The 24,869-nt window shown below is 40.7% G+C and overlaps 1 protein-coding gene across 1 annotated transcript in view; it reads right to left on the reverse strand.

Moving 5' to 3' along the window:
* The window catches only part of LOC128696630 (chondroitin sulfate proteoglycan 4), an 873,169-nt gene that overhangs the window by 28,225 nt on the left and 820,075 nt on the right, over positions 1 to 24,869 (reverse strand). The window contains exons 16-17 of the mRNA XM_053787941.2: positions 23,285 to 23,477; positions 16,956 to 17,111 (exon numbers count right to left, since the gene is read on the reverse strand). Coding sequence (XP_053643916.2) covers positions 16,956 to 17,111; positions 23,285 to 23,477 — 349 coding nt within the window. The remainder of the gene's footprint in view (positions 1 to 16,955; positions 17,112 to 23,284; positions 23,478 to 24,869) is intronic.

Raw genomic sequence — 24,869 nt, forward strand, 5'->3', positions numbered from 1 at the left:
GACTTCGTACAACACCTCCTCCCAGTCGACCCTCACTTCTCAAAAATCCAAAAAATCTCCATTGCTCAAATCTTCTTTAACCCCTCCTTCACTTCTTCCACCTCCAAATTTTACCTTCCCAGTCTCTGTACCTAATTCTTCCCCTCTCACTGGCTCTGTTACAAGTGTGGAGGTTCACCCTCCTCCTCGTGCTGTGCCTTCCTCCACTGTCCCCTCCCCAGTTTCTTCCTCTTCTGCCACCTCCCAGGTTTCTGCCTCTTCAGTCCTCTCACACACTTCTTCTCCAGCTCCCTCCACCCTTTCATCCACCCCTACTTTGGTACAATCCATTATGGTTCCAATCTTTACTCACCCTCCTTCCATCTCCAACATTGTCTCCCATGTGACATCTTTGAATTTCGAAACACTTGAAGCTGTCTCTGAATATATTGCAATGACCAAACCATTAATGGACACTGATCCACCCTCTGTTCCTTCTCTTTCCTCTCCTCCATCTGTGCAACTCCTTTCTTCACAGCGCACCGTTCCTTTGCTGTTTGAACGTTTTCCGCTACCGTCGCAAGTGGACTTTTCTAACCCCTCTAGTCCACAGTTACCCTTACATGCAGATTTTTGGTATCTTTATTGTTGCCAATCATGGCCTATTTACAGTGGAATATATGCGACCTCAGGGGTAATCCAGGTGAGCTTCAGATGTTGCTCTCCCAGTTTTCCTCTGTTGGTGTTTGCTTAGAAGAACCAAAATTACACTGCAGTTATCTATCCCATCTCAGGCTACAATTTATTGCATTCTTTGGATCCCATCAGCTATTTGTACTTCACTGCATTACACAGCAGCCCATATCCACTTGCATAGGTGATATACACTCTGTTCTTTGTATCTCTCTCCTTCTCAAGCATTATCTATCCCGGATGTTGCCTTTCTTGTTTCGTCATTACCGCCATCACTTCTGTTACTTGGCGATTTTAATGCCCATCATTTCCTCTGGGGGGTCTCACTGTGATTCCCGTGGCATTCAGTTGGAGGCTTTTCTTGCTTCCCATCCCCTCCATGTTTGAAATACAGGTACTCCAACCCATTTTGATCCTCGTACTCATACTCTCTCTTGCATTGATCTCTCGGTCTGCTCTTCCTCTACCACACTAGACTTCACCTGGTCTGTACTCCCAGACTTACATGACAGTGATCATTTTCCAATCATTCTTACTTCTCCTTCATATTCACCACCTCTCCGTAGCCCACACTGGCAATTTGATCAGGAAAATTGGGACCTTTACTCACGACTAACTACTTTTAGTGAGGTTCTTTCTTCGTCCTCCATTGATGAGCTTTTACACCTCTTCTCATCCTCAGTTTTAACCGCAGCTTCTCATTCTATACCCCAAACTTCGGGCAGGCATTCTCAGAAGTGTGTGCCTTGGTGGTCTCCTGCTTGTGCTCATGCAGTACGTTTGAAACACGCTGCATGGGGCAGGTACTGGTACAATAGAACTGCTGAGAGGCTTCTTGAGTTTAAGCAGAAGTGTGCGGTCACTCGCCGTGTCATTCGTGATGCTAAACGCACTTGCTGGCGAGATTGTTTCCACCATCACCTCTGCTTCCTCTATGAGTGCAGTCTGGAAAAAAATGCGGAAATTGAGTGGTAAATACTCTCCTGACTCGGCTCTTGTTCTGTGGGTTGCCAGTGTTGATATAGCAAACCCTCTTGATGTTGCCATTCAAATTGGCAATCATCTGGTCCATATTTCTCAGGGGCTCCATCTATGCCCCTCGTTTCTTTTCTCAAAGTCTGCCAGAGAGTTAGCACCCTTGGACTTTTCTTCTCTCAAAGAAGAACCGTATAATGTGCCTTTTACACTTCAAGAACTAGAGGCGACACTCTCAGCTTGCCGATCATCAGCAGGCCTGAAGACATTCGTATTCAGATGTTACAACGTTTACATAAGTCAGCCCTTGTAGTCCTCTTACACCTCTTCAATCTTATTTGGTCAAAAGAAGTTCTTCCCCAGCTGTGGAAATCTGCCATTGTTCTCCCGTTCCACAAACCGGGTACTATGGGACATGATGCCTCTCACTATCGTCCCATTGCTCTTACCAGTGCAGTTTGCAAAGTGATAGAACGTCTGATAAATCGACGTTTAATGTGGTATTTAAAGACACACAACAGTCTCTCCACTAGTCAATATGGCTTTTGTAAGGGCCGTTCTACCATAGACCTTGCTACGCTTAGACACGTATGTTCATAATTACTTTGAACCACTCGGTTATTGACATATTTTTTGACCTTGAGAAGGTATATGACACAACTTGGAAGTATAATATTTTAGCCCAAGCCCACTCCTTAGGTCTCCGAGGCAGCCTACCATCCTTCCTTAAGAAATGTTTAACTGACAGACATTTCCGTGTTCGGGTTAATAATGTGCTCTCCCCAGACTTTGTCCAAGCTGAAGGTGTCCCGCAGGGATATGTTCTGAGCACAACACTTTTTCTCCTTGCTATAAATGATTTGGCCTCTAGTCTTCCATCCAATGTTGATGACTTCACTATTGCTTGTGTAGGCACTGACTGTCACCTCATTACAGTTTCTCTCCAGCATGCGGTCGACCATGTTTCTTATTGGGCCACCACACATTGGTTTAAATTTTCCAGTACCAAAACTCACCAAATTACTTTCACTAGAAGCTCTGTCATTTCCGATCATCCTTTGTACCTTTATGGCTAGCGTATCCCTGAACATGATACAGTCAGGTTTCTAGGCCTTCTCTTTGACGGTAGGTTATCCTGGAAACCTCACATTACCTCTCTGAGGGCAACTTGTCATAGCCAGCTGAACCTTCTTAAAACCCTTGCTCATCTTTCATGGGGAGCTGATCGTACAACTCTCCTTTGCCTACATTCAGCCATCATTTTATCGAAACTCGATTATGGTGATCAGATCTATTCAGCGGCCTCTTCTGCTACTCTCTCTAACCTTAATTCCAAAGATCATCAGGGATTACGTTTATGCCTTGGTGCTTTTCGCTCTTCCCCTGTTGAGAGCCTCTATGCAGAAGCGAATGTTCCATCTTTGTCTGATCGCCGTGATGCCCATTGCCTTCGCTACTATGTACGCTCTCATGATCTTCGCAATCCTTCCAATTATAGAATAGTCACCTACATTCGCTCTTGTCTTCCCTTCAATTACCACCTTTCTATGTTCATGTAGCATCTCACTTTTCCCTACCCCCCTGGGAAGTTCCAGCTGTTCGAGTCTGTTCTTTTTCACTCCCTTGCTCAAAAGCCCAACTGCCTATGGTAGCTTCCCACTCTCTTTTTCTTGACCACTTCCACTCTCATTCTCATGCCATCGCAGTGTACACAGATGGCTCTAAGTCTTCTGATGGTGTCGGATTCACAGCAGTGTTTCCGGACAGCGTCATGTGAGGTCATTTGCTGTCTTTGGCTAGCACTTATCCGTATTGCATCTTTGCCTGTGTCATCATTTGTGGTTATTTCAGGCTCCCTTAATGCTTTACAGGCTATACAAAAATTTGATACACTTTACCCCCTAGTTCTCCCTATCCAACTTTGGTTACACTGTATCTCTACCAAACATAAAGATATTGCTTTTTGTTGGGTCCCTGGTCATGTTGACATACAGGGCAATGACAGGCAGGCACTGCTGTGCGGTCAGCAGTACATGACCTTCCAGTTTCATATAGAGGTGTTCCATTCATGGACTATTTTGCTGTTATAGCTACCCACCTTCACACCCATTGGCAACAACGTTGGTCTGCTGTCCTCAATAACAAACTTTGCTCTATTAAACCGAGCAGAGGTTACTGGTCGTCTTCTTGTCATCAGTGTCCAGGTTGGGAGACTACTCTCTCCCGCCTTCACATTGGCTGCACTCGTCTTACTCATGGATATCTCATGGAGAGGCGCCCTGCTCCTCTCTGTGAGAATTATCAGGTTCCAGTATCGGTCAGCTACATTCTGTTAGACTGCCCACTTTATCAACGAGCACGCAGAATTTACCTCCAACGTCGTCTTCGCTCTGCTGCTCTCTCTTTACCTTCTCTTCTTGCTGATGGACCCACCTTTCATCCGGACTCTCTCATTGACTTTTTGACAACTGACTTACTCCACAAACTCTGATAATGATATCTGCAGCCCTTTCTACCTCAATCTCTTGCTACCCTCTACCCCTGCACTATCCCCTGCCCCAGTGTTTTCTGTAACCTACTAATCATCCCTCCCCCCTTCTGCCGCCCAATACTCGCTTCCTTCCCTGCCCTGCAACACTGTATAGCCCTCTTCTTTTTGGTTATAATAATATAACTGTAGTGTAAGTACCCCTCTGGCAAGACAGTGATGGAGTGAATGATGATTTTTTTCTTTTTTGAGCCACCCTGCCTCTACATATATATATATATATATATATATATATATATATATATATATATATATATATATATATATATATATATATATATAATTATATATATATATATATATATATATATATATATATATATATATATATATATATATATATATATATATATATATATATATATAATTATATCATGCCAGATAGGTAAAACTTGCGATTTTGGCTTAAATAGCAACGTCCTTTTTGCCGAATAAGGCAAGGAAAAATTTGAGCATGCAATAATTTCGTAAAAATCATTCTGAACCTAGTGAAAAAAAATATTTAATTGTGTTGTTCATTAAATTACTGTAAACTTATCTAAAATACATTTAGTTTGATTAAGCAAAATTAAATTGTGCTTGTTATAATAAGGTTAGAAAAGTTTTCTAAGGTACTTTTAGGACAAAATTACTAATTTTTACATTAACATAAATGAAAAAAATATATCTTTAAAAGTATAAGAGAAAATTTAAAAAGGACTTAATTTTAAATGAATTCTTGCTAATTAACCAGATTTACCTATTAGGCACGACACACACACACACACACACACACACATATATATATATAATATATATATATATATATATATATATATATATATATATATATATATATATATATATATATATCCATGGGGAAGTGGACCAGAATTCTTCCTCCGTATACCATGCCTGTCGTAAGAGGCGACTAAAATGCCAGAAGCAAGGGGCTGGTAACCCCTTCTCCTGTATATATTACTAAATTTGAAAGGAGAAACTTTCGTTTTTCCTTTTGGGCCACCCCGCCTCAGTGGGATACACGGCTGGTACGTTGACAGAAGAAGATATATATATATATATATATATATATATATATATATATATATATATATATATATATATATATATATAATTTGCCATTCCAACACAAAAATACTTCCAATTAAAATAAAACAGCCCTAAAGTGGTTAAAACCAACCAGAAGAGACTTTCTCTAGTTTTTACAAAGAATCCATCTTATCTACCAATGTTGGCAATTTAATATATATGTATAATATATATATATATATATATATATATATATATATATATATATATATATATATATATATATATATATATATATATATATATATATATATGTCGTGCCGAATAGGCAGAACTTGCGATCTTGGCTTAAATAGCAACGCTCATCTTGCCATATAGGACAAACGAAAATTTGTGTATGCAATAATCTCGCCAAAATAATTTTGAACCTAACGAAAAAAATATATTTCACTGTGTTTGTTTAATATTAAATTATTGTAAACAAATCCAAAATATATGTAGTTGGGTTAGGCTAAAATAAATTACGCTTGTTATAATAAGGTTAGGTAAGTTTTCTAAAATTCTTTTGGTGTAAAATTATAAATTTTTACATTAACAATAATGAAAAAAATATATCTTTAAACGTATAAGAAAAAATTTCAGGAAGCAACTAATTTTAAATGAGTTCTTGCTAATTGACCAGTTTTACATATTCGGCAAGACATTATATGTATAATATATATATATATATATATATATATATATATATATATATATATATATATATATATATATTATATATATATATATATATATATATATATATATATATATATATATATATATATATATATATATATATATATATATATATATATATATATATATATATCTGCACACTTACTGAGGTTTTAATACTTGGTGCTGCATCTTTTATGATTAATCACGTCCCTCAGTCATGTAGGAACATTCTCACATGAATTCTTGCCTCATGCAGAGCAGCCTCCAGCCAAGGGATGGTACTGATATTTTTGCCCAGTAAACTTTGTTTCACTATTGACCAGAGGTTCTCAATAGGGTTTAGTTCTGGGGAATTGCCTGGCCAGTCATTAAAGAACTTCACTTCACAGTCCTTAAGCCACTGAACTACAGATTTGGTGGTATGACACAGTGCACTGTCCCACATAAAAACCGTAGTCCACATATCAAACTCCTCATGTAAATTGTCACACAATAACTCCAGGTAATTATACTGGTTTATATACTAATTTTGGGGAAGCACAATGAGTTTACCAACACTGTGAGCACTGAAACCCCCCCCCCCACCATGAGCGAGTCTGAGTGGTGGTCCCACAGGTGTAGCGTGGGTCTAGTGGGTCAATACCCATGGGCCTATACACATGTCCCCCACGGTTACAGGTGACGGTGTAGGTTGCTTCATCACTCCAAAGTACTTCAGACCACTGTTGAGGAGTCCAGTGAAGATATTTGCATATTCCAGCCTATGTTTCTTCTGTAGATTGGAGAGGATCGGCTTCTTAACCTGGTGGTGACTACTGTAGCCCAGTTTTGACACAAGTCTGTTAGCAGTTCTTACAGACACCTCTGGGAGAAGATGTTGGTTCTTTTCTTTCAATTCTCTAGCAGTTATCTTAGGTGTACTCTCCAGCTGCTTCTTTAGCACAGTTAAGGTACGAGGGGCCAGGCCGAGGTATGACAGATGGTAACTCAACACCACCACTAGCCTTGAAACTCTGCACCCAGTTCCTCACTGAACGCTCACACACCAACATTCTCCACTACTTCTTTCATCTAGTGCCCAGATTTGTGAAGCCCTATAACTTGAGCTATAGTTTCAGGTGTTAAAGACTTTTACCCATAAACAAACATGTATAGCCCCAGTATGCTGGGGTCAGTGGTCACCTGCAGTCATACTTGTCCTGAACTCTGGGAGTTAATGTTGGGTGTTACCAAGCACCATGGCTTGTTGTAGTGTTTTAGAATCTCAGGTTCAGGTGTTGAAGAATGTTCTACTTCTTCAGGAGCAAAATAGGAGGCTCAAGCTTCGCCTAGATGAGTTTCTAAGTGAGTGTGAGAAGGATTTAGCTGGTAAGGAGGATATGGTCACAAGCACTGATAGTGGCAGCTGCTTTAAGTAGCAAGTGGTTCACAGTTTAGGAAGAAGGAAGATGAGGGTTAACAGAGGAGATATGAAGGTAGGATGTCGATTCTCTGTTCTCCAGGATGAGTGCACTTAAGTGGTTAGTGAGATTGAAGGTAAAACTGATTCTCCTGCTAATCAAGGTAAGAATATTTTAATAATAGGATATTCTCAGGTAAGATATATATGGATCATGCTTTTTGTAACAGAGACAGAAAGGTCAGACAGAGGGTGTGCCTTCCTGGAGCTGGTGTTGGTGACATAGTCAGCAGGTTGGATAATATTATGTCAGATAATGGGAGCAAGCCCATTATCTGTCTTAGTGCTGGGGGTAATGACATTGGGAAGGGCAGGAGACAGGAGCTGCTGGATAAGTACAGGTCAGCCATAGTAGTAGTTAGGTCTAAGGGAGGGATCCCAGTCATATGTAGCATCTTGCCTAGAAAGGGAGTGGGCAATGAATGGATGTCTAGGGCAATTGGTATAAATTGCCGGATAGACAGGTACTGCAAGGAACTTGCAATCCCATTCATTGATAATTAGGACTTATTCTTTGGCAAACGTGATATGTATGCAAGGGATGGAGTTCATCTCTCTGCGGATGGAGTGGTTGCATTAGCCAATTCGATTGAGAGGGTAACTGATGACTTGTCTAGGAATTTAAACTGATAGATTATAGAGGTATGGGTGTTTGTGGGAAACAATCAGGCTGCAGTATTAGGGTTAAAAACAGCAGTTATTACCAGGATACCTCAGGGATATGTTTAAAAGACAATATTCAAAATAAAGTTGCTAGTAATGGCAAATCAACTGATCAACAAACAAAGAGAGATAGTAAAGGGCAACGAGTAACTAGCTCCCTTAAGGTTTACTATACAAATAGTAGGAGTCTAGGAAATAAGATAGATGAGCTAAGATTACTTGCAAGTGTAGGTAATATAGATATTATTGGTATAACAGAGACCTGGTTCAACCTGAAAGATAGAGAAATGCCTTCTGAATGCAACATACAGGGTTATAAACTATTCCATACTGATAGGGTTAACAGGAAGGGTGGTGGAGTGGTGATGTACATCAGAGATAATTTAAATTGTTGTCTTAGACATGATAAAAGATTAGAAACATCGAATGCAGAATCCGTTTGGCTACAGTTTCTCGAGGGTCATGACAAATTAATTTTTGATGTGATTTATAGGCCCCCAAACCTTGATAGGGAGTGCAGTAAGCTGTTATGGGACGAAATTCATAAGGCATCTAGATATGAAAATGTTGTGATAATGGGAGATTTTAACTTTAGACAAATTGATTGGAACAATATGACAGGAAATCTGAGTCTAGTGATTTCCTTGACACGGTTCAGGATTGCTTTTTAGAACAGTTTGTGACAGAACGAACTAGAGGAAACAATCTGCTTGACTTGGTTCTTGCCAACAAGGAGTCACTAATTAATAATGTTGAGGTTAATGATGAGCTTGGGGAAATTGATCACAAATCACTTAGTTCCAATACATCATGGAATTACCCAGATAAATGCAATCAAATCTGTCCCAGATTTTCGCTTGGCTGACTTCATGGGACTGAAAAATTACTTGGGTGGGCTAAATTGGGATGTCCTGACTATGGATCAGGTAGGTGATCTTGGTTGCCAATATGACATTTTTCAGAGCATAGTTCTAGCTACCTAGACAACTTTTGTTCCAAGTAGGGAAATTAGATCTATCAAAAATGATCCTAAATGGATGAACAATAGATTAAAACATCTCACTGGTCAAAATATAGGCATATATAAGCATATCAAAAGAGGGGATGGGCAGTTAAGAAATCAATATATTAAATTAACGTGAGAAATAAGGAAAGGAATAAGAAAAGCAAAAAGGGATTATAAGGCTAAGGTCGCAAGGGATTCAAAGACTAACCCAAAAGGGTTCTTTCAGGTATACAGAAGTAAGATTAGGGACAAGATATGCCCACTTAAGAGTAACTCTTGTCAGATCACTGACAGTGATAAGGATATGTGTGAAATTTTCAGTACCTACTTCCTCTAAGTTTTCACCCAGGAAAATACTAGGGATATTCCTGAAATAATAGATTATGTAGAACAGGATGATAAACTATGCACATTTGCTGTAACTAGTGACATGGTCCTCAGACAAATAGAGAAACTAAAACCTAACAAATCCCCAGGTCCTGATGAACTGTTTGCAAGGGTGTTAAAGGAATGTAAAGATGAACTTAGCATATCTTTGGATAATCTTTTTAACATATCACTGCAAACTGGCATAGTGCCTGATAAGTGGAAAATGGCAAATGTAATACCTATTTACAAGGCAGGTGACAGGTCCTTGGCTTCGAACTATAGATCAATAAGCCTTACCTCTACAGTGGAAAAATTTATTGGATCAATAATTGCGGAAGCAATTCGTAGCCATCTTGATAGGCACAGACTGGTTATGAATCTCAACACGGTTTCACAAAGGGGCGTTCCTGTCTTACGAATTTACTAACTTTTTTCACTAAGGTGTTTAAGGAGGTAGATCATGGTAATGAATATGATATTGTGTATATGGACTTCAGCAAGGCTTTCGATAGAGTTCCACATCAGAGGCTATTGAGGAAACTTAAGGCACATGGAATAGGAGGAGAATTTTTTTCCTGGGTGGAGGCATGGCTGACAAATAGGCAGCAGAGAGTTTACATAAATGGGGAGAAATCAGAATGGGGGCACGTCACAAGCGGTGTTCCTCAGGGGTCAGTGTTGGGCCCATTGTTGTTCACAATTTACATAAACGACATAGATGAGGGAATAAATAGCGACATAAACAAATTTGCTGATGACACCAAATTAGGCTGTCCAATTCATTCTAATGAGGACACTAGAGCACTCCAGGATGATTTGAATAGACTGATGCAATGGTCGGAGAAGTGGCAAATGCAGTTTATTGTAGACCAATACAAAGTTCTAAATGTTGGACAGGAAAGTAACCATGTGACATATAAACTAAATAATGCAGATCTTAATACTTCTGATTGCAAAAAGGATTTAGATCTTCTGGTTAGTAGTAATCTAAAACCAAGACAACAATGCATTAGTGTTTGCAATAAAGCTAACAGAATTCTTGGTTTTATATCTAGAAATATAAATAATAGAAGTCCTCTGGTTGTTCTTCAACTCTATATATCCTTGGTTAGGCCTCATTTAGACTATGCTACTCAGTTCTGGTCACCGTATTACAGAATGGATATAAATGCTCTGGAAAAACGTACAGAGGAGGATGACAAAGTGATTCCATGTATCAGAAATCTTCCCTATGAGGATAGACTGAGGGCCCTGAATCTGCACTCTCTCTTGAAAGCTTCCCGCCAAGACAGGACCCGCAGTAATGGTTTCAAGTTGGACAAATTCAGATTCGGGAAGGATATAGGAAAGCACTGGTTTGGTAAAAGAGCCGTGAATGAGTGGAACAAACTCCCGTGTACAGTTATTGAGGCTAAAATGTTGTGTAGTTTTAAAAATATGTTAGATAAATACATGAGTGGGTGTGGGTGGGTGTGAGTTGGACCTGATTAGCTTGTGCTGCTGGATCTGGTGCCGTGCTCCTTCCTTGAGTAGAGGTAACCAGACTGGGTGGGTCATTGGGCTAATATGGGGAGACATGGACCTGCTCTGCATGGGTCAGTAGGCCTGCAGCAGTGTTCCTTCTTTCTTATGTTCTTATGTTCTTAAAACAAAAGGGAACACTGGACAAAAGATGGGGCAGATGAGACACAAAAGTGCAATACTTCCCCTCACCATGGCAGCCACATGAGCAATTAGAAGTCACTGTGGAATGTGGCGGCTGGCTGTGACATCATGCTAATGGCTGCTACCCGGCAAAATTCATTAACAAAAAGATCCCCCTGTATGGTAGGCCCTTGATTCTTGTCACAGCATCATGCCAAGGCGCTCACCCGGCATAATGCCGTGACTAGCTCTGGAAGAGACATTCTCTAGTTATTATATAGAAACCAACTATACTGGATTTGTCTGGATTCATCCAAGAAAAAAGTGAACAACGGACAAGATTCAAACAGATTCGTTGGAATACATAAAATAGATAAAATATAAATAGATCTCCACTTTAAGGAAGCTATTAGTAAAATATACAATAACACAACCAATAAAATCACATCATGAAATCCTGTGTAGTCTGCAACCAAACAAACATACAGGCTTCTGCATGGATTACATGCAATTTCTGTGGGAAATGGAACCACACCCCTTGTGCTGAAATTCAGGAATCAACCACAAGAGTTTTTAAACCAGGGAAGCGTTTCTGGGTATGCCCATATGAGACCAAACTGTGGAATAAAATCATATTGATAATAAAAGATAAGATCAAAACAGACTTCATAAAAAACATGACAGCATTCTTTAACAGTTGGGGAAATAAAAAATCTGGGCCAGATGGTGCTATCGCCCCTGGTACAAATGTTGTCCTGGTGGACAGTAACTATGAATAGATAAATAAATGATGGTGGCCTGGAAAGGAACAGGACATGGACATGCAAAAAAACAATGTTACGAACTAGTAATACCGCTGGAGATAGTAAACAAGGGGATGCCCTGAGAAATAGTGAAGATAAATTACCAGAAATAACTGATGAAGGCCCCAGTGTTAGCAATAGTGCTGAAGATAGAAATGAGACAGGAAAACACGCACCAGTAGGAAATAGTCACAAAAAAAGGGGCAAACGGAAATCAGGTGTATGCAGGCATGGAATATCCAGAATAACAGAAGGGACATGCAACTCTGACCACCCCAGAAAATGCCGTGCCCATATGACAACAGGAAAATGCAGCCTCCCTTCCTGTAAGCTTTTCCACCCTGAAATGTGTCAGTCTTCAGTTCAGGAAAGACAGTACTGTAACTTACGTTACCAGGCACACCACCTAAAGTGTACAAGAAGACACAGAACATCCAGACCATGGGAAAACCTGTGTAGCCACAGCCACTCCAGAGAAGTTTTTTAGCACCAGGAAAGAAAAGCTGGCAGGAAATGACAGAAATCGTGCACCAACTCCAATCATTTCTGGAGTGACTTAAGAAATCGTAATGACACGGTTTCTTAAGTCATGTTGACGGCAGTGAAGGGACTTGAGCTAGAGTTCGTCACGGCCACGTTAGCTGGAGATTCGTCTGTAAAAACTTGCATTTGTGGTCACAGAGGTGCCTGTGCTAACTTTCCTATGGTGTAGAAATATACCTAGTTGGATGAATCTTATTGTGGCTAGCTGGTCTAGTGGCTAACGCGACGGGCTGGAGTTTTGAGACTCTATGACCGCGAGTTCAATCCCGGCCGGGGGTATGGTTTATTTCTGGAGTGGAATCATAGTCGATGGCCTCCACTCCAAAACAACAGATATTAATGCCAGAAAAAAAATACCCCCCTTCCCCATACCACTACCATCAATCCGACAACATTCATCTTTGCAAATATATATACGAATAATAAAATATCTTTCATCCGTAGACTGCTCACGGAGTCAAATGCAATGTATGTGGTTTACACGGAGACCCGCATAAAGGATCGCTTGGACAACGAAATATGGATCCCAGGTTACAACCTATACAGATGTGACAGAGTGAACAGGTAAAACAGGGAGCGGGGTGGACTGTATATCACAGTCACTTGTATGCTCAGAACTACTAAATGCCTCAGATGATGTAGTCAAAGTTTTAGCAGTAAAGATCGAGAACCAAAACCTGGTCATTGAGGTTGTATACAAGCCTCCGGATGCAATGTCCCAACAATTCCAGGAACACCTTTTGAAAATTGACCAATGTCTGGAAAATCTTCCAGCTCCTGCCCCAACACCTTCCTCCTGGGGGATTTCAACCTAAGGCACCTAAAATTGAGGAATATAGCAATTAATGTTGTAGCAGAGATAACACCAGGATGCAGCTCAGATAAAAACTCGCACACATGCGAGCTTTTAAATCTCTGCACCAAATTCACCTTAAACCAGCAAATAATAGCGCCTACGAGATTGGAGAATCCACTGGACCTGATCTGATACGAAATGACATCATATCAAGAACAATATACTCAGATCACAACATAATAGAGGCCCAGACATGTATGTGCGGGGCCCCAGACCGACAAAATATGATCAGTAACGAGGAAACCTTCACCAAATTCAACTTCAATAACAAAAACATAAGGTGGAACCAAGTAAACTAAGTCATAAATGATATAAACTGAGAAGACAGACTAAGCAACACGGATCCTACCCTATGTCTAGAACAAATTAACTCTGTGGCACTTGAGGTATGCTCAAGGCATATTCCCTTAAAGAAAAGGAGGAGAAGATGTAAACTAGAAAGAGAAAGGTGTTCCCTATACAAGCGAAGGCAAAGAATAACAGAGCAGGTACAAGAGGCCACTATATCTGCAATACATAGGGAGACACTGGTCAGAGAAATAGTAAACATCGAACTAAAGCTAAAGGAATTGTACAGGAATCAAGAAATGCGAGAAGAACTGAAAGCCATAAATGTAATTGAAAGAAACCCAAAGTATTTCTTTACTTATGCCAAATCAAAGTCTGGAACAACATCCAGTATTGGGCCCCTGCTTAAATGGGATGGGTTCTACACAGATGACAGCAAGGAAATGAGTGTGCTACTCAAGTCCCAATATGGCTCAGTTTCTAGCAAGCCACTAACCAGACTGAGAGTAAGACCTAAATGATTTTTTTATGAGAGAGAATTTGGTAGGCACACACCTATCTGATATTATCTTGACACCAAATGACTTCGAAAAGGCGTTAACTGACATGCCCATGCACTCTGCCCCAGGCCAAGACTCGTGGAACTCCGTGTTCATCAATAACTGCACGAAACCTCTATCATGTGTTTTTAACATCCTGTGGAGAGGGAGCATGGACACTAAGGTAGTCCCAAAGTTACTAAAAACAACTGACATAGCCCCACTCCACAAAGGGGGCAGTAAAGCAATAGCAAAGAACTACAGACCAACAACGCTAAAGTCCCATATCATAAAAAATCTTTGAAAGGGTTCTAAGAATCAAGATCACCTCCCATCTAGATACCCATCAGTTACACAACCCAGGGCAGCATGGATTTAGAGCAGGTCGCTCCTGTCTGTCCTAACTACTGGACCACTATGACAAGGTCCTGGATGCTCTAGAAGACAAACAGAATGCAGATGTAATAAATACAGACTTTGCAAAAGCCTTTGACAGGTGTGACCATGGTGTAATAGGAAAGGTCGGTAGATGGATCTATAATTTCCTAACAAATAGAACACAGAGTAATAGTCAACAGAGTAAAGTCTGAGGCAGCTGCGGTGAAAAGCTTTGTTCCACAAGGCACAATACTCGCTCCCATCTTGTTCCTCATCCTCATATCGGACATAGACAATGATATAAGCCACAGCACCGTGTCTTCATTTGCAAATGACACCCGAATTTGCATGACAGTGTCTTCCATTGAAGACACTGCAAGACTCCAGGCGGACAGCAGCCAAATCTTTAAATTGCCACACAATAGAGTGAACAACTAATGTCAAAGACCTGGGAGTGATCATGTCAGAGGATCTCACCTTCAAGGACCATAGCACTGTATCAATGACATCTGTTAGAAAATTGACAGGATGGATAATGAGAATCTTTAAAACCAGGGATGCCAAGCCCATGATGACACTCTTCAGGTCGCATTTTCTATCTAGGCTGGAATATTGCTGAACACTAACAGCACCTTTCAAGGCAGATGAAATTGCTGACCTAGAAAATTTACAGAGGACCTTCACGGCACGCATAACTGCTATAAACCACCTCAATTACAGGGAACACTTGAAGTTCCTAAACCTGTACTCCCTAGAACGCAGGAGGGATTATATACACCTGGAAAATCCTAGAGGGATTAGTACCAAAGTTGCACACGAAAATCACTCCCTACGAAAGCAAAAGACTCAACAGACGGTGAAACATCTCCCAATGAAAAGCAGGGGTGCCACTAGCACGATAAGTGTCAGGGGCCCAAAATTGTTCAACTCCCTCACAGCATACATCAGGGGGGATTACCAATAGACCCCTGACTGTCTTCAAGCAGGCACTGGACAGCCACCTAAAGCCAGTACCTGACCAGCTGGGCTGTGGTTCGTACGTTGGATTACGTGCGGCCAGAAGTAACAGCCTGGTTGATCAGGCCCTGATGCACCAAGAGGCCTGGTCACAGACCGGGCCGCGGGGGCGTTGACCCCCGGAACTTTCTCCAGGTATCTACCAATATTGGCAATACAATATTTACTTAGCTCAAACAGAAAACAGTTTTGTTTTAATAAACTACCTTAACTCTGAAAATTTGAAGATATTCTCCAGTTGCTCTGAATCTAACAAATACATTTTGTTTTTTAAACAATTTCATAAAAATCTCATATCTGAACCCAAACAATCTAAACTTGGTGGATGTCGCCCTTCTTATCGAATACATCGGTGTTAATTGTTTTTAAAGTCAGTATGACGAGGCATTCCTTTGAGACTGAAAATAAATATAACTATTTATGGAAAAAAATAATTAATTGGAGCTTCAGCAGATCCGAAGCAGCAAAACTCTTGTTTTCTGGAATATACTGTTACTGCATTCTCTCCAAAGATTCCAGAGTCTGCCGCACACAAACCAGACTTAATGGTACTATTCTGCTTATATGATGCATCAGCCATTAAATACAGAAGACATCCCAGAAGGAATTGAGGAAGCTATGAAGGCCATTCAAGGATACTAGGAATTGGTTCAAAAATTTTGGTTATGTAGATGAATGGCTCAAAGAACCGACAAGTTAATATATTAGACACATGTGCAACACTTGCGTATCTTTAATGAGGAAACGTTTCGCCACACCGACGACTGCTGCACCTCTCCTGCCTACAGTATATAAAGCTACTTCTTCGCACACATGCTGCATTCTTTTCAAGACTGATGGACTGACCACATCGACTCAAGGCTGAGGGACTGATTACCTCAAACTCCTCCTGTTCTTCATCGTTCTCCTTTGTATGGACTAATGAAGCCACTGTGTGGCGGAACATATCCTAATTAAAGATACCCAAATGTTGCACATGTGTCTAATTTATCAATTTTGGTCATAGTGCACCTGCACATTACAACATCTCGATTTTTTCCCTGGTTACCATACACAGTATCGAAGATTTTAAGCTAATCATATGAGACCTCGTATCACAAGCAAAACAAAAGTAGGAGAAAAAATCAATTCAAGTAACCACTTTTAAGGTGTTCCTTCAGGGACACCTGAAGACTTGGATGCGGAAGAGAACCATTCTTGGCAACATATATGTGGAAACTAAACAAAATAAGCTAAATAGCATAAGCAAAAATGTTATGTAAGAATAACGAAGAGGTGGAATATTCACGGCAGGTGGAAGTTCATTCAATACATTGATTCAAAAGTACTTTCAAAGGAAGTATGACAGTCTACTAAAGGTTAAAAAAACATACTCATGAGCTGCTATTCAACATTTATGCATTTCAATCATTGCCATATCTCCCAATGAAACATCTATACACTCGCCTGTATGGATGAAGAAGATTCGACCTTCATTGACATCGGCCTGGGTGAAGGAGGACACTGGTTGGGTAAGATTAGATGAAAGCGCCAGGAACCCGGAGTCAGGGGTGGCCACTCTTATGGTCAAGTTCTCTGGGGATGTGTCAGGGTCTACTACGGCTGTGGGAATAGACAATGTTCTGTCATTAAGTTTAGCATGTAAAGAATGACTCATTCTCTACTATTGATAATATATAATTTACTCTGCCATTTCCAGATTTCTTCCGAAGATTTACTACATATTCCTGAGCTCCTTCACTAAACTGTTTCTTACAAGAACATAAAGAGAATCTTAGTTAAATGAAGTTCAGCATTACAAATCTAGAAATTTCTTTGTCGAATTCATGAATACAATTTAGACCAAAATGCAACATAAAAAACACAAATAAGAATGATGTGATTATAAAAGAAATTGGTTATGCACTTTAAGTTGTTCATAAAAATGTATTACGCTTTGTACAACTATAACAAATGTATTCTTGGGTATATCTGGCAATTTTGTTATAAAATTACATCTGCATTCTGATTTTCTTCCAGTGCATCCAAGACCATGTCATAGTGATCCAGTAGTTGTGAGAGGCAGGAGCGACCTGCCCTGAACCCATGTTGCCCTGGTTTGTGCAGATTTTGGGAATCCAGGTGATTTGCAATCCTGCTTCTTAGCACTCTTTCAAAGATTTTTATGATGTGGGACGTCAGAGCTATTGGTCTATAGTTCTTAGCTAATGCTTTGCTGCCACCTTCATGGAGTGGGGCTATATCCGTTGTTTTAAGTGACTGTGGAATTTCACCCATGTCCAAGCTCCTCCTCCATAGTGTACTTAGGGCACGCGAGAGGGGTTTCTTGCAGTTCTTAATGAAAACAGAGTTCCACGAGTCTGGGACTGGGGCTGAGTGCGTGGGCATGTTGTCAATGGCTTTTTCGAAATCTGTCGGAGTTAGGGTAATGTCGGAAATCTGGCATACATTTATGGAGTTTTGAGGCTCATTCATGAAGAAATCATTTGGGTCACCGATCCTCAGACTGATTAGTGGTTCGCTAAACACAGAGTCGTACTGGGATTTCAATATTTCACTCATTTCCTTGTTGTCATCTGTGTAAATCCCATTTGTCTGAGTAAGGGCCCGATACTAGATGTGGTATTTGCCTTGTTTTTGGCATATGAAAAGAAATATTTTGAATTTCTTTCAATTTCACTAATAGCTTTAAGCTCCTCCTGTCTCTCCTGGTTCCTGTAAGAGTCATTTAACTTAAGTTCAATAGTTTCCACTTCCCTGGTTAGCGCCTCCTTTCGTGTATCAGATATTCTAGCACTCCTGAGGAGCTCAGTGACTCTTCGTCGTCTTCTGTAGAGGGAGCGTCTTTCTCTCTCCAGTTTACTCCTGCTCTTCTTCTTTCTTAGGGGAATATGCCTAGAACATGCTTCAGCTGCCAGGAAGTTGATCCTTTCAAGGCACTGGTTTGGATTCATGTCATTTAAGATATCTTCCCAACATGTTTCATTTAGGACATGGTTTACCTGGTCCCAGTTGATGTTCTTGTTGTTTAAGTTGTATTTTGTGAAGACACCTTCACAGGTACATGCATTCTGCAGATCAGGACCCCTATGCATGTACGTCTGGACTTTGATTAGGTTGTGATCGGAATTAGTTGTTTTTGATATTCTTATGTCTCTTATCAGGTCCTCATTATTTGTGAAAATAAGATCAAGTGTGTTTTCTAGTCTTGTTGGCTTCACTATCTGCTGGCTTAAGGTGTTTTTCTCGCAGAGACTTACTAGCTCATGTGCGTGTGACCTTTCATCTGCGCTACCTCCGGGGATACTTTCAGCTATAACATTATTTGCTACATTCTTCCATTTTGTATGCCTTAGGTTGAAATCACCAAGCAGCAAGATGTTTAGGGATGGAGCTGGAAGGTTTTCCAGACAGTAATCAATTTTCAGTAGCTGTTCCTTGAACTGTTGTGAGGTTGCATCTGGTGGCTTACATACAACCACAATGACTAGGTTTTGGTTCTCGATCTTTATTGATAGAACTTCAACTACCTCATTTGTGGTGTTCAGCAACTCCATGCAGATAAGGGACTCTTTGACATACAGGCCAACCCCCCCCCCCTTGTTGCCTGTTCATTCTGTCGCATCTAAAGAGGTTGTAACCACTTATCCATATTTCACTGTCAATGTGATCTTTTGTGTGAGTCTCTGTGAAGGCTGAAAACACTGCATTAGACTTCTCTAGAAGTCCACGGATAAAAGGTATTTTGTTGTTGGTGGATGGCTTAAGGCCCTGTATATTAGCAAATATGAATGAGGTTGTATTCTGTATTTGTTGGGGGGATTTTGTTATTGGCATCAGTAGTTGTCGTTCTGGAGGGCCATGGGTGGTCACTGGCTGCACCTCCAGTCCAGCAAGGCTCCAAGGTGGTGGACTATTTTTGTTATTTCCTTCCATTTTCTTTTTCCGTTTCCTGCCACTAAAAAATCACCTGGAGTTGGGTTGTCATAGATACTATTGTTTGTCTTGTGGGGTCTGTGCCTCCTGGTCCCTTTTAGATGGTATGCAGGGCAGTTGATGTTGTAACACTGCTTCTGGAGGACCGAGGAGTGACACATTTTTGGGTGAAAGAAAGTACAGGAAGAAGAACGACACACTCTTTTAGACAGGAGGTCACTACATTTTTTGGGATGCTCAAAGCTGCATGTCCCATTTTTTTCCTGATATTCCATGCTTACAGATGCCCCAAGCATAATATTTGCACAAATTCACCTTTGGTTGAGAATTGTTGGGAGTTGTGTTGTCAATTTCTGCAGGTTCTGGGACTGCACTATAATCCTCAGTATCCAAGCCAGGGCCACCCCGTCCTGGATTCCATCTACTTTCCTCAGTAGAGGAAGAAGGAGGAGACTCTCCTACATCTGTACTGCTGGCGATGGTCTTGTGCAATGATGGTTGTATATTTACGGTTTTAGTAGTGGTTGTGGTAGGGTCCCTAGTAGAGTCTGGGCTGGCAATAAGGCTGGGGGCTGAGACTGAGTCAGCACTGAGGTTGTGGGCTGAGCTTGGGCCAGCACCAGCACTGTGGGTATTAGTGCTATGACTGGGGGATGGGTCTGGTTTAGCACTATGTGGGTGATTAGATAGTTTCGAGTCATCTGTTTTGGTATGGGCATTCTGCATTTTTTGATACACTATCTCTTGCTCCCATGTTTTATATATTTTTGGTAGACTATTAAAGAGGTCATCTTTGTTTTCTTGATTATTTTTATCATTTATTACTCTCCTTAGTACCTTTCTGATGCCTGCCCAAAGTTCTACATTTTTATTGCACAACCAGAAGCATCTTGCTAGTTCGAGGTCATTTTTTGAGGCAGTATTTAGTCTAGTACAAGAGATATGGTGTTTGAAAGAGCATAGGTTGCATGTGATTCTGGATTTCCTTCCAAAGATTTTTTTTACATGTCCCACAGATATGCTGGGCTGACATCCTGTCTGTATCCTACTACACTCTGCATGCCATGGAAGAAAACTGATTTCCACTTTACCTTTCTCTTGCTGGTGCCAGTAATGTGCTGGAAGTCCAAGCCCCTCTCCCATAAAATCTCCTTTACCCCCTCCCTCCAACCTTTTTGAGGACGACCCCTACCCAGCCTTCCTTCCCCTACAGATTTGTACACTCTCCTACTTTTATCCATTCTCTCTAAATGGCCAAATCACCTCAACAACCACTCTTCAGCCCTCTGACTAACACTTTTATTAGCTCCACTCCTTCTCATAATTTCCAAACTCCGAATTCTCTGCATAATATTTACACCACATATTGCCCTTAGGACATCTCCACCACCTCCAACCGCCTCCTCACTGCAGCATTTACAACCCAAGCTTCACACCCATATAAGAGTGTTGGTACCACTATACTTTCATACATTCCCTTCTTTGCCTCCATAGATAATGTTTTTTATTTCCACATATAACTCAATGCACCACTCACCTTTTTTCCTTCATCAATTCTATGGTTAACCTCATCCTTCATACATCCATCCGCTGACACGTCTACTCCTAAATATCTGAAAACATTCACTTCTTCCATACTCCTCCTCCTCCAATTTGATATCCAATTTTTCTTTATCTAAATCATTTGATACCCTCATCACATTACTCTTTTCTATGTTCACTTTCAACTTTCCACCTTTACACACTCTCCCAAACTTGTCCACTAACCTTTGCAGCTTTTCTTTAGAATCTCCCTTAAGCACAGTATCATCAGCAAAAAGTAACTGTGACAGTTCCCATTTTATATTTGATTCCCCATAATTTAATCCCACCCCTCTCCCCAACACCCTAACATTTACTTCTTTTACAACCCAATCCATAAATATATTAAAACATTCATGGTGACATTACACATCCCTGTCTAAGACCTACTTTTACCGGGAAGTAGTCTCCCTCTCTTCTACACACCCTAACCTGAGCCTCACTATCCTCATAAAAACTCTTCACAGCATTTAATAACTTACTACCTATTCCATATACTTGCAACATCTGCCACATTGCTTCCCTATCCACTCTATCATATGCCTTTTCTAAATCAATAAATGCAATGAAAACTTCCCTACCTTTATGTAAATACTGTTCACATATATGCTTGATCTACACGTCCCCTACCCACTCTGAAACCTCCTTGCTCATCCGCAATCCTACATTCTGCCTTACCTCTAATTCTTTCAATAATAACCGTACCACACACTTTTCCTGGCATACTCGGTAAACTTATTCCTCTATAATTTTTACAATCTCTTTTGTCCCCCTTCCCTTATATATAGGAATTATACATGATCTCTGCCAATCCCTAGGTACCTTCCCCTCTATAATACAGTTATTAAACAAAAATGTCACCCACTCCAACACTATATCCCCCCCATGCTTTTAAAATTTCTCTCATGATCCCGTCAGTTCCAGCTGCTTTACCCCCTTTCATTGTACGTAATGCCTCACGCACCTCCCCCACACTCACATCCTGCTCTCCTTCACTCCTAAAAGATTGTATACCTCCCTGGCCAGCGCATGAAATTACCGCCTCCCTTTCTTCGTCGACATTTAAAAACTCCTCAAAATATTGTCATCTACCCAAAACCTCCATCTCCCCATCTACTAACTCCCCTACTCTGTTTTTAACTGACAAATCTATTCGTTCCCTAGGCTTTCTTAACTTGTTTATCTCACTCCATAATTTTTTCTTATTTTCATCAAAATTTCTTGACAGTGTCTCTCCCACTCTATCATCTGCTCACCTTTTACACTCGCCACTCTCTTCACCTTTCTTTTATTCTCCATATACTCTGCTCTTCTTATAACACTTCTACTTTGTAAAAAACCTCTCCTAAGTGTGTGTGTGTGTGTGTGTATTCACCTATTTGTGGTTGCAGTGGTCGATTTACAGCTCTTTGTCCCACCTCTTCACTTATCGTTACTAGGTTCTCTCTCTCCTTGCTCCATGAGCTTTATCAAAACTTCGTCTTAAAACTATGTATGGTTCCTGCGTTCACTACGTCACTATCCAGACTATTCCACTTCCTGACAACTCTATGACTGAAGAAATACTTCCTATCATCCCTTTGATTCATCTGAATCTTAAACTTCCAGTTGTGGTCCCTTGTGTCCCCTCTCTGCAACATCCTGTCTCTGTCCAACTAGTCAATTCCTCGCAGAATTTTATGTCGTTATCATTTCCTCCCTAACCCTCCTTGTCCTGAAGTGTCGTGAGGCCGATTTCCCTTAACCTGTCTTAGTAGGACATTTTCCGTAGCTCTGGTACTAGTCTTGTTGCAAACCTTTGTACTTTCTCTAATTTCTTGAAGTGCTTGACCAAGTGTGGGTTCCAAACTGGTGTTGCTTAATCCAGTATGGGTCTGACGTACACGATGCATAGTCTTAAACGATTCCTTACTAGTCTTAGGTTTGCAAGGCGCCCATATGCTGCAGCAATTATCATGTTAATGTGCACCTCAGGAGATGTGCTCGGTATTATACCCACCCCAAGATCCTTTTCCTTGAGTGGGGTTTGCAGTCTTTGGTTACCTAGCCTATAGTCTATCAGCGGCCTTCCTTGCCTTCCCCGATCCTCATGACATTACACGTGTTTGTGTTAGTGTGTGTGTGTGTGTGTGTGTGTGTGTGTGTGTGTGTGTGTGTGTGTGTGTGTGTGTGTGTGTGTGTGTGTGTGTGTGTGTAAGTTAATTTTAAGCTAATGTGAATCAACCCCAAGTGTCAGTTGACGATTGTTGTTGGCTTACCTAAGTTGGAGGAGGAGATGAGAGCTGAGTTGCCCTCCCAGATGGTGAGTCCCGTGTTGTTGATTACGAAGGGCGCCTCGTCGTTGATGCCTCTTACTGAGACAGTAACCACTGCTGGTGCGCTCTGTCGCACTCCAGACACTGCCACTAGACTGAAGGTGTCGTACAGGCGCTCTGACCCGTCGTGTACATACTGAGGAAGAAACCAAGAGTGCATCTTAGCTCACATAGTGGCAGAAATAATGCTTCGTTTGGATCTTATGATTCTTATGGCCTGATACCTACCTTACATAGGCATGTATAAATAAAACAACAACTGAAAAATGTATTATGAAACTGCTAGGATAACACTTGTTGTCACAGAGATTGAAGAGAAGTTGTTGATGTGTGTGGAATAATACAAGCATAACGAAGACACTCGTGGCATAACGTTCCCCAATAAATGTCTTTAGCTGTGCATGTATCTTTGTAATACATATTTTGATGAAATTAGGGGGGTATAATTATATTAAAAGCACCCAATACCAACAAATATTATCATTAAAATCATAACTAAGATCTAAACCCATTAATTAGGGTTATACAATGCTGCAGAGTAGGGTGTAATATTCTTGATCAGAGACCAGCGAGGATGAAGAGCATGCCAGAGGTAGCATTAGTAAGGCTGGTGAGCAGTACTAAAAGGAAATAAAATCGAAGTCGGTGTAATGATGTTGCTGACTAAGTCAACGGAGGGGCTGTCAGTGAGGAGGTCAGATAAAGTAAAGGCGTTAGAGAAGTGACAATACTGGAGGTAAATTCTGTATGCCTGCTGGTACACAGGATGGTTTTTTAGGATATAGCAACCTAAAAATGGAATCCAACAATTCTCACAGTGGTGCTGGGTACTTTTTCATGAGATACCCATGAGTGAGATGTGTCAGATATGAAGACGACAGAGGGTAGTCTCCCAAACATAAGATCAATGATAAGAAGAACAGAAGCCTTAACAAGTTTGATTGAATATAACTTATTATGAATCATCTCAGACCATCGTTGGTGCCATTAGTTGGGAAGGTGTCTAGAGATTACAGCAAAGTGGCCTGAAACTGGAATACCCCTGTATGAGACATGGAGGTCAAAAACAACTGACCACACAGCAGAGTCTGCCTGCTGGTTGCCCTGAACATCTACATGTCCAGGAATCCAGCAGAATGCGATGTCTGCTTTAACTAGAAATGCAGCACAACCAAAGAACTAGCAGATGAGGAGAATAAAATTTTTTGATAGTCTGCAAAATGCTAAAGTGATCTGAAACTATAATGAATATTGAGGTTGGCAGTGATGCAATAGGTGTAACAGCAATGACAACTGCATATGGATCAGCTGTATAAATGCTATCTGAGTCTAGCAAATGAGCTTGTACAACACACACTGGAAACACTGCAGCAAACCCAACACAGTCAGAGGATTTAGAACCATCATTGTAAATTGCAACGGCTTGAGATTGAGATCGGAAATGATAAAAGAGCGAGAAGTTACTGTAGATACTAAAGCTTTCCTGCCTGGAAATGGGGAAGGATAGACAAAAATCACTGGAACTTCT

This window comes from Cherax quadricarinatus, chromosome 46 (assembly GCF_038502225.1).
Source record: "Cherax quadricarinatus isolate ZL_2023a chromosome 46, ASM3850222v1, whole genome shotgun sequence".
NCBI classification, from domain to species: Eukaryota; Metazoa; Arthropoda; class Malacostraca; order Decapoda; family Parastacidae; genus Cherax; species Cherax quadricarinatus.